We start from the raw sequence: 15962 nt of genomic DNA, 5'->3' as shown, positions 1-15962 counted from the left end.
AGTGTACTGCCACCCTGGCTGTTTCCAGAAGGCTGCTGCCAATTCTCCTTCTCCTGCAGCAGACTGGTAGACCATCAGTGACTAGGAGGTGACATCAAGTGCCCAAGGCCTATGGCCCCTCCTCCCTTGTGATGGGGGAGTGGGCAGGTTGCACTCAGTGACCGTCCAGCCTGCTGTGGGATGCTGAGGAATGAGAGATCACCTGTAGCATTACAGGGCATTATATAAATATTCTGTGTAGCACTTTCATCCAAGAGCGTTTCTGTAGCGCTTCCATCATTTGGTAGTGCTATGGAGGACAAGCACATCTGTCTCCTCAACTTTTGTAATACAAGGGCATATATAGTGCTACAGATGGTAATACCTGACCAGATCATGGCCTTTGCTTTTTAACTAACAATGTATACCTGGATAATACAAGTGTGAGAAATACTCTTTAGCATATAATTTTCTCTATTGATAATTTCTGTATATAAGGTGATATGTAGAGCTGCACATCTTGTTGACCTTGAATTGTGTGTTAAAACTTATATGAGAGATGGACCACTGTCTAGATCCTAATGATTTTGTGCAGCTGTCTTAAAGCCTGGCATCTGTAAACATGTTCATTGTTTCATACGGCAGAATGACTGCCTTATGCAAGGGAGAGCCTGATGTAAATCTTCTAAAACAGGTATTTCAGGAGTGATGTCATTAGCTAGTTGCCATAGCCAACAGAATAAGTGTTGCTGTGCGGGTGAAGTAGGCTCAGGACTAACATGTGAGCAAATAATTTTGTCTTGATACTGGGTATGGCACTGCATATGTAGAGCCTGTTGGTTTGTGTGTTCACACTATTGTACCTAACTGCTTCTGGTTTGGAAGGTAGCACGTGTGGAGGGAGAACAGCATGTCTCAGGATAGCATTGCCTGGAGTCGCAATTGCATGTTACAAACAATATTCCATTGTTCTACAATGGAAAGACAAGGGTTGTTTTAACACCATAATTTGATATTAGTGTTTTCCTCATGTCGGGCAGCAATAGAAGGTGTAGGTTTAAGGATTCACTACTAAAAATGAGTTTTAAAATATGTCCAGTTTTTAATGGTGCAGAGTCTCATTTCTGTTGCTATTTTTATGCTATACTCCTATTCCACTGGGTATTTCTGATTTGAGAATCAATTTTTTTTCATATGTGCGAGGTGATGTTGGGGGTGAGGGGCAGAAAGCGTAAAAGAAAAATTCATAGCTGTTTCAAAAGTTAATTTAACGCAGGGGTGGGCAAAATGGTGGATCCAGCCAGTGACCAGACTCCATTTCCCAGCAATCCCTGCCCACATTGTTGTGGATGGTTTCCATGGAGAAACCAGAAACAGTGGGGCATGACAGTCCAGGGCTACCACTTCCATGGAGACAGACTGAAGCAGCACTGGCAGGGCACATGGCTGGGTGGGGAGCTGCTCCAGAGCTGAAGCAGAGCTGCAGTCTGCTATCTGCATGCCCCTGCCCAGAGTGTGCGGGCAGTGGATTGCACTTTTACCCCAGCTCTGGCCCATGTTGCCACTGCTGCAAGATCCCGCTCTGCCCTAGAGCAGCTTCCCACCCAGCCACATGCCCTGCCAGCTCTGCCTGCACCAGTCTTCATAGAAACTACCTTGTCACAGCCCTGACACTCCTGGGGTCTCCATGGAAACTAGCTGCAGTGACACGGCCAGGGGCTGCTGGGATATAGTGTCTGCCATGGCCTAATCCAGCCCACAGGCCGGATTTTACCTGCCCCTGGTTTAATGCCTATGTGCAACCATAGGACAGACATGCTTTTTTTGCTTACTGAAAAAGTAAGCCTTTGATTACATTATTTTTGTTGTAGGAAAAAGTATTAAAAGCATTTTGTACACACTTTTTCTTGACAAAAATTGTTTTAAGTGCATTAAGTTAGTGAACCTACATTTGCTATAAGTAACTCCATAAAGAATGAAAATTAGAAATCATATTCCAACTAGAAGCTGGAAAACATTAAAAAGGAAGATTATAACTTCTTTTAAATTATTGAAACGGTAAAGCATCCAAGTGTCTGAATAGTTAAACCAAAACTGGATGATGTAAAATGCTGTATTTTTAAGTTCTTACAATTGTGCTTTACTAGCAGTTGGTATAGGTGCTTTCATTCTTTAAGAGCAGTGAAAATACACCCTTATTTTACAGGATGGCAGTTCAGCTGTAAAAGAAGAACAGGTTAGCACTGCCAGTGAAGATACTGGGTCATATGTATTACAAGAACAAGAACCCCTGGTCTGTCAGGAATCTCTGGAGTTGGAAGAAGCTCCTGAGATGTCAGAACCACAAGCTTCTGAAAGCTATTCTGAATCTGTCTGTGAAGAGGATGTCACCCTTGCTTTGAAAGAACTGGATGAGAGATGCGAAGAAGAAGAAGCTGACTTCTCTGGTTTGTCCAGGTAAGAATGGACTTGATTTTAACTACAGAAATGATGTACCCCTTTTATATTCTATCTCCTCAATCAAATAAGTGAAGCAGAACTTTTCTTTGTTTGAATTTTTCATACTTTTTGTTATAATCAAACTTCTAAACGTACGTATCAGCATAAAATTTGCATAGCTTCTTTTTGGGGAATGGACCTGTTGGTTCCACCCTTGTCAGTTAAAAGTTTAAGGATGAACACAGCCTGCAGGAAATATTGAGGACTGACAAGTGTCTGTTCATCTAAAGTTTTGACCGCCACTTCTCATTCGGAATTAGAATCAGTGTATTATTACCAAACCATAGTGAGTGGAAAAAAGGCATGTCAAAAATTGGAGGGAGGTAGGATTCTGGAGTGTTTCGTGGCAGCCACAAGCTGTAAGCAGTAAAATATAGAACAGCCCTGGACCTGTTCTGAGTTATGTCAGGAACCATTCTGGCCCCAGCCAGTCCAGAATCAGGGAAATGTATGTTGCAGAGAGAGTGGGGAAGGAGAGGATGGAATACAGCCACTTTTCCCTTGCGAAAAGCTGCACTGATAATTCAACCCAGAATCTGTTATACTGTCATCAGAGATGCATCAACAGTTTGCTTTCAAAGTTGGGGTTCTTTTTACAAGTATTAAAGTAAGATAGGAATATTTTCCTCTTCTGAACATGATAATGGAAATATAAATATTTTAGTAATCAAGCTCAACTCAAAAAGAGCTTCACAATCCCCTGTTAGTGGGGCAGGTAGGCACAGTGGGGAAGTCTGTCCCTTACGCTAGAGAGAGTAAATGCTTGTTCACAAGTCTGTCCAACTTGAAACCCAGGCTAGGAGTTTGGGAGAAGTAGTGGAGGCATCTTAGTGAGGAAAGCGAGGTCTAAGTGCATGCTTGGTGAGAGAGATATGATAAGGGAGACTTTTTATGGGAAAGGACAGGCACCCTCTGTGCCCTCCTATGAGATTAAGAACTTGCAAGTAGATCAAGGTGGCACAGATTGAGAGCATGGAAATTAAGATTGTTATAGTTGCAGGGGTGGGGTGGTTAAAGGAGCAGTTGAGACTTCCTAGCTTTATATTGAGTTGCTGTAAAATGGTTTGCAAAAATTAAAAGCTGGTGATGGTTAGCACCATTTTGATTTCTCATGGGCAAATCAGAAAGCACCCGTTATTTATACTAAAAATCATTCTAGTCCTAAAAGCATTAAAATCACCTTTCAAAATTTGCTCTGGTGAAGGCGCTCCTTGTTACCCCTTCAAACCTTGCTTGCAAACATTGGTAGAAGCTGCTTGCTTTCGTTCTGCTCAGAAAGGCTTGCATTTAATTTATAATTTGCATTGCATTAGTGAAATCAAAATATGGAAGTACTACAAAATCAATATATTTCAGTGTGCTGGGTTACAAATGATTTCTGTGAGGAGTGGTCGAAACAAGTTTTTTTTCAAAGCTCTCCTTGGGACAGAAAAACAAGCAGGAGTTGGGGAAGGAATTGGCCTACAGAGATGATACAACCAAACAAGAAAATTATTAGCATCAAGAAGAAATTAAATATGCAAGCAGGTGACTTATGTTAATGCAATATTCTCTCTTAAGACATGCTTGATCTCTTATGAAGTGGGCATTGGTATTGTAGAAGCAAATCAAGCTTTAATTTTTTTATAAAGTTCTTTATAACATCTGTAAATCCTAATAAAATATCAAGTATGTCATGTAATGACCAAGCAATAAGAAAAAAGTTCTATTAAAAGTATAATTCCTTCTACTGTAGAAAGTTTTAAAATTTAAATTTATGACCGAATACAAGCCATAATTAATCTGTCTTTGTAACAGTGTTGTCTGAGTATTGATATATGGTAAAAAGTATATCTTTAGACTGCTCTTTGAACAAAAGTCCATTTAATTGATTGTCTATAAAAACAGATGTGTTCCAATCCATCTCTGTCCACTTGTACATGTTACTTAAAATTACCTTTAAAAATTGGTGCACTTCAATGAGAACACTTGGGAGCAACCCAAGACAAATCTGAGGATGTTGTGTTTGCAGTTATTGATTAATTAAATTTACGGATGATCGACTATTAGTGGAGTTTAATGTTCATTAAATTATTCTAACCAACAAAATATTTCCCTTTCTGAATATTCTGTTGATAAAGAGGTTAAACAGAAATAGCATAAGATATATTTACTCCAGTTGTTTTAAAAGACTACTTAGATATTTATTTGAGTAAGTGTCAACATTTATGTTGTATGTGCAAAAGCCTTGTTTTAACCTTTTCTTGCTTCATTGTTTGTTGCAATTATTTCGGAAAGTGGCCTGCTTACTGAGTTTTTGGCAAGCCATCGAGGGCCACATGACAGGCAGCTCATGGCAGATGCATATTAGTTTTCTGAATATTTTAGGTGCCCCACGGGCCAAATAGAATGGCCTGGTGGGCTGCATCCAGCCCCCGGTCTGCATTTTGCCCACCCCTGGTTTATAGTTTCCATTTAGTTTATCTCCAGATCCTTAGTTTTAGTGAGTCAACTGGAACCTTTGATCTAATTCAACCTGCCAAAAAAAGTTAAATAAATGAAGTTGTTTCTTTTTTGTCTTTTTGCATATTATTTCCTGACAAGCTTACTTAGGTTACATTTTATTTACAGTCAAGATGAAGAAGAACAGGATGGATTCCCAGAAGTTCAGACTTCTCCACCACCTTCACCTTTTCTTTCTGCCATATTGGCAGCTTTCCAGCCAGTTGCTTATGATGATGAAGAGGAGGCCTGGCGCTACCACGTCAATCAAATGCTGTCAGATACTGATGGATCTTGTGCAGTCTATACATTTCATGTGTTTTCAAGGTTGTTTCAGGTCAGTGAGTCACTAGCAGTTGGTTTCTGATAAACATTTCCTTTTTCCAAGCATCTTTTCTCTTGTATCTTTCGAATATCTTATGCTAGCACAATCTGATGAGGTATATACTTACAAACAGGCAAACTGGATTAAAATAATTTTATTTCATGGTCATATGCTATCATTTCTTTGGGTTATCTGTCTTATTCAATGCCCAGGATGGATATTGCTCAGGAAATTAAGCATTTGTTTTTTATTTCTTTTTAGCTTCTTAATTTAATATGCAGCCCCTTTATTATTTGCTGAACATCATCCAAACCCTGTACTAATTACAGAACTATTAATTTCCTCATGAGCTTTTCTGTCATAGTCATCATCACAGTATCTGAAGCTGACAAGCATTAATGAATTTATCTTCATAATAGCTCTGTGAGAAAAGTTATTTCCCTAAAAAGGGAACTGAAGCATTGGGGAGAGATTAATGCTAAACTTTTCAAATGTCCCCATTAATTTAGGTTCCTTCAATGAGTGGGCATCCAACTTTGTACACTAATGTTCTGATTTTTTTTTTCTTCAGAGTTCATATCACTCTTCTATTCAAATCATAATTAATTAGACTTGTGTTAATCCTCATAGTTTACTGGGAGAGGAAAAATAGTTACTCCATTTTGTAGGTGGAGAAATTGTCACAGAAAAGCCAAGGGACAACCAAAAGACCACGCAATGAGTGTCAGAGCCTCCTGACTCCCAACTCTTTGCGACAGAGGTGCTGAACTTTTGTTTTCTACCAATGAATTCATTTGAGGCTGAGAACTCAACTGTTCAGAATATTAAGCCTCAGGTATTAAAATTTTGCTCCTAAAAATAAGGAACACAATTAATGATCACCTATGAGAAGGGGGAAAAAAATCTGGTTTAAGTGATCTGTCCAGAGTTACAGAGGGACTATGGTCCCCTAAAATGACCATTCAGAGTTTCATTAGAGCAGGGCTGTTCATCTAAGTGCTGAGAGCCATGGCCCCCCATTGCACCGCATGCCTCATGACCTTCCTCCTGCTGCTGCATTGTGCACCCAGTTCTCTGGCCATGGGTTCCCCATTCATAGAATCATAAAAAAATTTAGGGTTGTGAGGGACGTCAGGAGGTCATTTAGTCCAACTCTGGCTCAATGCAGGACCATCCCCAACTATATCATCCCAGCCAAGACTTTGTCTAGCCAGGTCTTAAAAAAAAACTCCAAGGATGGAGATTCTACCCCCTCTTTGAAGAGCCTGGTCCAATGTTTTGCCACCTTCCTAGTGAGTGTTTTTCCTGTAATCTAACCTAATCTTCCCTTGCTGCAACATGCAATTGCTGCTCCTTGTTCTGTCATCTGCCACCACTAAAATAGCTCCATTGTCTTTGGAACCACCTTTAGACAGTTGAAGGCTGTTATTAAATCCCGCATCAATCTCCTTTTCTCCAGACTAAATAAACCCAGTTCCCTCAGCTTGTCCTCATAAGCCATGTGTTCCAACCCCCTAACCATTTTCATTGCCCTCTGCTGGACTGTCTCCAATTTGTCTACATTCTTTCAGTGGGTGCCCCAAAACTGGACCAGTGCTGAATAGAGGTGGTGCTTCCTTCAGTCTGCTGGCAACCATCCTATTAATGCAGCCAAGTATGCCATTAGCCTTCTTCGCAACAAGGGCATGCTGTTGGCTTATATTCAAGTAAAAGTCCACTGTAACCTTCAAGTCCTTTTCTGCAGAGCTGCTGCTTAGCCAGCTGGTTCCCATCCTGTACCACTGCATGGGATTGTTCTATCTTAAGTGCAGCACTTGTCCTTATTGAACCTATGATTCTTTTGGTCCAATCCTAAATTTTTAAAGGTCTCTCTGAATCCTAACCCTACTGCTCCCCCCAGCTCGGTGTCATCTGCAAATTTGCTGAGGGTGCATTCCATCCCATATTCTAGGTCATTGATGAAGATCTTGAACAAAACTGGCTCCAGGACTGTATGTTGGGGCACTCCACTTGATACTGGCTGCCAACTGCACATCAAGCCATTGACTACTACCCTTTGAGCCTGACTACCCAGTTTTCTGTCCATCTTGCAGTTCATTCAATCCATATTTCCTTAACTTAAAAGTTTATAAAAGAGGCCATTCTTAACGGACTGGCTGATGGCAACATCCTGAGGGATAGCCAGCACGGACTTGTTGCAGGTAGGTCTTGCATGACCAGTCTTATTTCCTTTTATGACCAGGTGATCTATCACCTGGATAAGGGGGAAGAGATTGATGTTGTATATTTTGACTTTAAAAAAGCCTTCAATCTCATATCCCACGATCACTTCTTGGCAAAACTGGCTAACTGCAGCCTCAGGTCCACCACGATACACTGGCTGGGAAATTGGCTTATCCCTCTCTTCATCAGGTGATCCCATCTCTCCCTAGCAGTCCTTTCTCTTTGATCCCACGATCAAAGAAGCCAAAGCCTGGCTGGTGACACCATCTGCACAGTCATGCATTGATCTATAGGATGCATCTACTCCTGCCCAGATCCTTTCCCTTGACCAGAAGTATTGAGGAGAATACCCCCTGAGTGCCTGGCCCCTTCACCCTTGCACTCAGAGCCCTGTAGTCACTTTTGATCTGCTCGGGTTCACCCCTGGCAGTATCATGGTGCCCACATGAATGAGCAGGAGGGGGTAGTAGTCTGCAGGCCAAATAAGTCTTGTTAATCCTTTTGTAACATTTTGAATCTTGGCTCAGGGCAAGCAGCAGACTTCCCAAAACAACTGGTCAGGCTAGCAGATGGATGTCTCTATCCCTGGAGGAAGGGAGTTGCCAACTACCACCACCTGTCGCTTCCTCCTGGTGACAGTGGTCTTGATCCTCCCAATCTTGGGGACGCCTGGCCTGGTCTCTTCCACTGATGGAACGTACTCCTCTGTGGCTACTCTAGTACTACCTTTGACAATCCTTTATCCACAGTCATAGGGGTCTCCTCCAGCATCAAACTGATGAAGTTCCCATGGCAGAGGATGCTTTGAAGCCTTGTCACCTCCTCCTGTAAGTGGGGAAGCAGGTGATCTGGAGAAAGCACAAGCAGAAGGGAGCAACAAAGGAAGCCTTCTCATTCTTCCTGAGAAAGTAGGGCAATCAATTAGTTATTTCAGATGTCTGTACATGAATGCATGCAGCCTGAAAAACAAGCAGGAAGAACTGGAAGTCCTCACATAGTCATGGAACTGTGACCTGATTAGAGAAACAGAGACTTGGTGGTACATCTCGCATGACTGAAGCACTGTCATGGATGGGTATAAACTGTTCAGGAAGGACAGGCAGGGAAAAGAGGAGTTTTTAAGTAGAAGAGGTGAATGATTGCTCAGAGCTCCAGGGTAAGAAGGGAAAGCAACAAGGGTGATGTTGTGGTAGGGGTCTGACAGACCACCAAATGAGGTGGATAAGGCTTCAGACATCTAGCAGAAGTTTCCCAACCACAGGCCCTGGTTTTCATGAAGGACTTCAGTCACCCTGACATTTGCTGGGAGGGTGACACAGCAGTGCACAAGCAATCCAGGAAGTTACTGGGGAGTGGGCAGCAGCCTGCTCTCTGAGGGACCCCACTAGGAACCACCACTCACATTGCAGGCCCTCCCCCATGTGGCTATCACTGGAAGGAACCTGCAAGCTGCATTTCCCACAGTGCCAAACCAGGACCTGAGTGCAAATCTTGGTGGTGAGTGGTCCTGCCTTGATTGACACCTCACAGGTGCAAGCAAAGGAAGAGCTGGCAGTGGCTCTGGCATTGCAGCATCATCCAACCATTTCTCTCACCCTCTTAATCTGCCTCCTCTCTCTTCCTGCCCCTTTCTCCAAGCAGACCCTCCCTAGCAAAGTCCCCTGTAAGCTGCCCTGTTCACTTCTCCTTTGTCCCAAAAGGTTTTATTTTCCCTGCTAACCTGCTTCGTCTCACAAACTTTACAGTAAAGGAAGGCCAGAGTGTTTCCAGGCAGCCTAACGAACTCTCTCTCGCTCTCTGGACTCTAGTTAAACCAGGGGCTTAAATACTGGTCTAACTGGTGAGTTTTAGCTATCTACGCTAAATATACGTAGGTTGATTACTCTTAATTAAAGAAAAAACTTACCTTAAAGCATGAATGCCACGTGCCCCCAGAGGTTGCGGCGGGCATGGTTACCACCCACAGATGGCAGCAGTGGCGGGGTCGTGGTGGCAGTAAGTGGGGAGATCCTGTAGGTAGCAGAGGCGGGGGTGTGGTGGTGGTGAGTGGGGAGCTCCCCCGGGCAGCCGCGGTAGGGACGTGGTGGTGGTGGTGAGTGGGGAGCTCCCCCGGGCAGCCGCGGTAGGGACGTGGTGGTGGTGAGTGGGGAGCTCCCCCGGGCAGCTGCGGTAGGGACGTGGTGATGGTGAGCGGGGAGCTCCCATGAGCAGCCACAGCAGGGGTGGGCTGAGCAAGGAGCTCCTGTGGGCAGCTGTGGTGGTGCCGGTGGAGGGGGAGTGGCAAGTGCTGCCTGGTGGCCAGCGGTGGTTGTGGTGGCCAGCGGCAATCAGGGACCACCTGCAGAAGCCATCAGCGGTGAAGGGGAGGTGGCAAGCAGTGACTACCCACAGGCACTGCCGGCAGCATCTGCAACACTTTTCACAGGGGGTGCATGTGCATCCCCTATGCGTCGCCAATACCTTAAATATTCCCCTTCAAAGAGGGGGGTGGCAAACTGCCCTGGTCGCTGCCCCTGTTTGCTTGTTCCCTGGTCATTCAGGGAGTCGTCTTTTTATATCCTCCTGGGGCTGGACTGGCTATATCCCCTTGCGAGGGCTTTTGTCAGACACAGGTAGCAATCACCCAGTCAGCAGCTCTCCCCACTGCTCAGGGAACATGCCCTTCCTCCTCTTGCTTCCAGTGAACTGTTTGCAAACTGTCCTGTTTGCTGCCCCTGTTCATTCACACTTCTCAAGCACCCCAAGGTGTGGGCTTCTTCAGCACTGTGGACTGCTCTGTCCTGCACGTCCCCACCCTCAGGGAAGGGGGAGGGGAAACCCAGAGACCCTGGCTCCTTCTGCAGCCAGAGCAGTGGGGTGAGAGGCAGCTGAGTGGGAGCCCAGGGGCTGCAACTTAACCATTTGTGGGTTGCCAGTTAGGTCTGCATTCAGTGGCCCTGAACAAGAAACTATCCTTTCTCCTGCAGCAGTTTTCTACCTCATTCCCTATGATTTTTCTGCTTTTCTCTGCACAGAATTTAGGATGCTACACATACTTGCTTCATTTTCAAGCCAGTTCTAATTAATGAATCGGAATTGCTCACCTCATTCATCCTGTGAAGTGAATGGGGCTGAAATCTGGTGGACAGACTAGCATACGATTACTTAACCAAGCTATATCAGTACTCAATACACTGTGATCGTCAAAATACCAAATTCAGCAGCAAAAAGCATGGAATTACTAGTATTAATCACAAGGTCTGTTGTTTTGTTTCCCTTAGGCTTCTGCCATTCAGGTTCTCTGTGCTTCTTCAAGACCTCCTGCTGCATTTACCACTCTGGGGAATGCATGGCATAAGCAGCAGTTTCTCTTCCCTGGCTGCTCATGAAAGAGTGAAACAGAAAGCAAGGCTTGTTGGACTACCTTTGGTTAGCAGTGAAGGTGTGTCCTGGTGGACATCACAGTTCAGACTCTTGCTAAAGCTCCATTCCACCCAAGACTGAATTGAAGTAGTTTGGGTCCATTAAACCCTGTGTGACTCTGCCCCACTTGCAGTGACTAGTACATGCGGAGCAGCCTTGCAGTAGCAGTGTGACTCCACTCTTCAGCAGCTAAGTGCTGTTTTTACAGTGACCTTGCAGATCTAGAGAGAAGGATTCATTAGTGTATTTTGAGAAATCAGCTAACTATCCTAATTAACATCACAGCAAAAATGAAGGTTTCCTGCTGCCAAACTGAGCAATAGCTGCTCTGGAATTAATGGCTGTTATGTTGTAGAGTACAGGGGGCCTTCATCAAATACAAAAGTGCCAGGAGAATTAATTAAGGTTGGACAAGCAGCCGTGATCCTGACATTTCTGAACTTGCATGTGCTTGATTTTGCTACATTTATAATTTGCTAATGTATTTGTTTTCTATGGTGTTTCAGGGCTTTTATAAAAAGAATACAAAAGATGTAGAAACGGACGCACTGGATCTGGCTAAAGGTTCATCTAGCCCAGGCTCCTGTCTCTCAGATACTTCAGAGCAATGATTTTCAGCCTTTCTGAGCCCACAGCTGATATTCCCATATTGCAGTTCCCCAGCCTAACAGCCAGTTTCTCTTGTGGTTAACTTGCCAGGAATACTTCAGGCCTTCCTTTGAAGGCACTAGCTCGGGAACAGCAGTGTACCCATGTTTGTGCAAGGCTTGTGCTCAAGCTAATAAATTTCATCCTTGACTGCACTAAGGCAGCTACACTGTTTCTCATCCTAGATGTAACATACAGAGGAGCCTGGAGCTGGGAACACTTGGTAGGATGATAGCAGCTCCCCCCAAAACTACTGTTGCCACCCATACATAGTATCTCCACAGTCCATTTGTTGAAAAGTAATGCTTTGGAGCAGGAATATCAAATGCATCCAGCCCCACAGGCTGGATGATGGGCATAAGGCTGGACTGTGGGCTGGATTGGACCCACAGACCATTCCTGTTCCACATGCTCATTCTAGCCCACATGCAACACAAGGCCTGGACTAGCCACAAGTGCTGCTTGCAGTATGCTCATCAGCCCTGGACCTCCATGTGGCATTTAGCACATGAGGCTGGTCTGGGGCACATGCCATGTGTGGTACCCACACCAGACCAGCCATGCACCGGATCTGGCATGCAGAATTGGTCTAGGGCCCAATCCAGACTGGCTTCAGTTCTAGTGCATAGGGCAAAAACAGCGTGAGTACCAAATTGGTCTTTGTGTGCTACGTGCAGCGTGAATTGACTGTAGCCTGGGACAGCATACTAGGTCGGTCTGGAGCATACACTGCATGTGCCACTCGCACTAGATCATCCCTATACAATGGATCTGGCACATACAGCACAACTTTGGGCTTATCTGGCCCCAGATCCAGATCCTCACAGGGTCTGTCCAGCGTGAGCAAACACCCCAAACCAGCCTATGCTAGACAGGCTCTGCACACTGCACGCAGCATGTGGGACCAGGACTGGTACATGCTGCATTCAGTTGGCAGCACTGTGGGTCATCTTTTTGATGCCATGCTTTAAAGGAAAGTGTAAGAGCCCCATAGTAGACCTATGTGAAATAATCCATTATCCATGTAGGGCTTGGTGAAGTCTCTAATATTTCAAAATTGGCATAAGACTGGAAACGCTAAATTTTAATGCACCTTCCAAAATGTTTCTTGCAATTATAACTCTAGATATTACTGATATGAATATAAACTTCCTATCTGATTTTGAAGTTTTCTTAAACCTTGTCCTTAACAAATTTTTGTGACTTTAAGCTTAAATTTACTAGATCAACTCAAAAGGGATCTGGGTGTCACGTTAGACAGTTTAATCGTCTTTTGTGTGAAAAAATATTTCCTTCTAAGGAGATTTCATCCAATACTATGCCACCCATATTTCTCAGTTAATTTAGAACCCTGAGTAGCTCATATTTCTGCTTTCAATATGCATTACTTCACATGTATTCACATTACATTAACTAGTTGCATTCACCTAGCATGTCTAGATCTTCTTAAAGTTCATCAGTTTCTTCTTTGCTCCTGAGTAAAGTAAATAACACTGTCACCTGCAGATTTAGCTACCTCGCTATTTCCTCCAACTCCTTGATCATGAATAAATATATAAAACAGCAGACTTACTAGAGAACCTTGTCCTGTCACTGCTGATCTTATTCCTTGATGAAAAATGACTGACTAGCCTTACTTTTTCCCCTTTTTGTTAGCCAGTTTTTGATCTGTGACAATACTTTGTCTCATCTTGTGATCCTTTAACTTCTTTAGTAGCCTCCCACACGCATACTTCTCAAAGACCCGTTGTAACTAACTGGAAATACATGAATATTAACTAGCTCTATTTTATCCACAGCTTACCTGCAGAATCTCTGAGGGTTAGATTCTGTCTTTTCATGATTTTCAAGGTTATTCTGTTTTCCATTATCATTTTGACTAATTTTCCAGCAACAGATACAAGATTTTCTGGTCTGTAATTCTCCAAACCATCCTTATGGTCTGTTTTTAAATATCAGTATGCCTAGAGAAAAGCCATTTGGAAACTTTCAAATGTACAGTACTCGCGCTTTTTACATAGGAGTTTGCGTCTAGTAACTAAGCCTCTTTCTTGTAAGCTGTAGGGGTTATATTTTGCTAAAAACAATAATGAAAAAAGTTTTCTAAAGTAACTTTTCCCTAAAGATATATATTGAATTTGGCGATGTGTGCGGGAGTATATTAATTCTTATGGAGTATGACATGTCAAAATTTACTACTCTAAATAAAGGCTTCTGGTATAATATAATATCATAGTCTTGAGAACAGTTTTCTTCCTTTTACTATTTTTTTTCCTTTTTTGCCAGGATATTTTGTGTTGTAATATGTTAATGACAAAAAAGTGATGTGATGATAAGAATAGTTTATATATATATTCTTTGTCAGAATAAGGAAAATAGTTATCTTAATCTGAAAAAAGAAATAATAATGCAAAATATTTTTTTCTGTTTTTCATTATTCTAGACGATTCAAAGAAAGTTTGTAGCTATAACAAATGATTCAGTAAGTTTTCTTGGTGACAGTCTACAGCGCATTGGAACAAAATTTAGAAGTTCGTTGGAAGTGATGATGATGATTTGCTCAGAATGTCCAACGGTCTTTGTGGACGCTGAAACGGTAAAGTTTTGTATGCAGTCAGTTATTCAATGCTAGATTGAAATATCTGTCAATTTATTATTCTTTCTGTAAATTACAGAATATTGCATTTCACTACTCTCAAAATAATATTTTTGTGAAAGATTTTTAGAGGTGCTGATATGTCTGCCTTTTCCCCTTTCCCCTTATCACGAATTCTAGCAGTAGGTAGCTTTTTGGAGTTAAAAAAAAAAAAATTTTTTAAATGAAACCAAAAGAATATTAAAACATAGTACATAACTATGAATTCAGTTGGAAACTATATCCCTTTCTGACTATACAAAATTGTGAAATATATTTTCTTCTAAATAAATGTTGTGTGTTAAATATAAACAATAGACTAGCCTATAGTTATTATACATCAGTTAATTGAATTCATTGTTCTTATTAAGGTTTCACTCATTTGGAAAGCTAAATAATGCATCCATGATTGAAGACCTCATATTTATAGTCTTGTACCTTAAGGCTTTTTTACACTGGGAAGTTTGCAGACATAACTGTATCAGTATGCAAACAATCTCTTTCCTAAACATAAACATTGCCTTCTTTGTGTGACTGTCCACATAGATTCCATTCTTCATGCCCTCAGAAGGCATGATGGGCACAGAGTGGCTCAGCCACCTGTTAGGACCTTCTATCTCCCCCTGGCTGTAATATAGAAGAAGGCTAGATGGAAAATCATTCTGTAAATATTTGTGCATGCGTGTGTGTGCACACCGTTTTAGAAGCAACTATACCAGCCATAGGGGAAATACAGACACATTGGGTGCCATGGGTAATAATCTGGGTAATTAGAGCACACTGGAGCAGGCTCGATTTTAATCAAGTCTCCTAGAGTGTGGTAATGACCATGGTCCAGCAGACTCCAACATCTTGTGCATCAGCATCCCTGGGCTTAAAAGTGGCAGCAGGGGCACTTTTTAACTAAATAACCTTTAGTCAAATCGACCCTACTACAATTTTTAAGTGCAGGGATGCTGATGCACAAGATGCTCCGGGCACTTTAATTAGTGGCTCTCGGAACTGCTCTGATTTAAAGTGTCCTCCTCCCCCCAACTCCCAGAGCACATGTATAAACGCCCTTAAGGCTAGGCCTTCCCTATAAAGATTCCAAAAGGATAAAGTCATCCCTAGGGTGTACCTGTTTCTTGCCCAAGGTGGTCACTGATTTAGGTTTGAAACAGATATAATATTTAACACTTTTTTCCTCCCGAACCATATACCAGTCAGTGGGAGGCTAAATTACATGATCTGGATGTCCCAAGAGCACTGTTGTACTGTATACATAGGACTTCCCTGTTTATAGAGTCACTCCAGGTTTCTCTGTAGCATTTACAGATGGGTTCAAAGTGTAAGATATTTTGAGCCAGAGATTATAAAAGTAGGTGTCCAGTTGCCTTAACTTGTGTTATGAACTATCTAATTTAGAGCCTTTGGAGCAAACCAAGGCTCAAGCACCATCTGTGCTTCCTGAGAAGCATTAACCATCTCAGAAATGTGCAGAGCAGTGATTTCGGATTCAGTTAATACCATTATGAAGCACTATTCCCTGTGTCAAGCATCAAGATCTGATGCTTGTTTTCATGCAGTGATGATACAGTCTTTATTTAGACAGACTCTAGCCATGCACTTCCATTCCACTGGGCAATTCCTTATTGATCACAGAGGGGGAATATACATGGACAAGCACTTAAAAGAACAGTAAATATCTGTTTCTCTTTTGGTAACTGTGCTGCTTTGAACTGAGCTGTCTGTATATATTCTAGGACTCATCCCCTTCCCTGCTACTTC

General features: G+C 42.6%; 1 protein-coding gene across 5 annotated transcripts in view; it reads left to right on the top strand.

Moving 5' to 3' along the window:
• The window catches only part of FRYL (FRY like transcription coactivator), a 246895-nt gene that overhangs the window by 206925 nt on the left and 24008 nt on the right, over positions 1–15962 (top strand). For all 5 annotated transcript variants that reach the window (XM_090035895.1, XM_090035899.1, XM_090035897.1 and 2 more), the window contains 3 exons: positions 2186–2436; positions 5089–5296; positions 14001–14153. In XM_090035895.1, coding sequence (XP_089892021.1) covers positions 2186–2436; positions 5089–5296; positions 14001–14153 — 612 coding nt within the window. The remainder of the gene's footprint in view (positions 1–2185; positions 2437–5088; positions 5297–14000; positions 14154–15962) is intronic.

Source organism: Crocodylus siamensis, chromosome 2 (assembly GCF_052110815.1).
Source record: "Crocodylus siamensis isolate JL-2025a chromosome 2, ASM5211081v1, whole genome shotgun sequence".
Taxonomy (NCBI): domain Eukaryota; kingdom Metazoa; phylum Chordata; order Crocodylia; family Crocodylidae; genus Crocodylus; species Crocodylus siamensis.
Note: the sequence above shows the minus strand (reverse complement) of the source record. Positions and strands in the feature narration are given on the sequence as shown.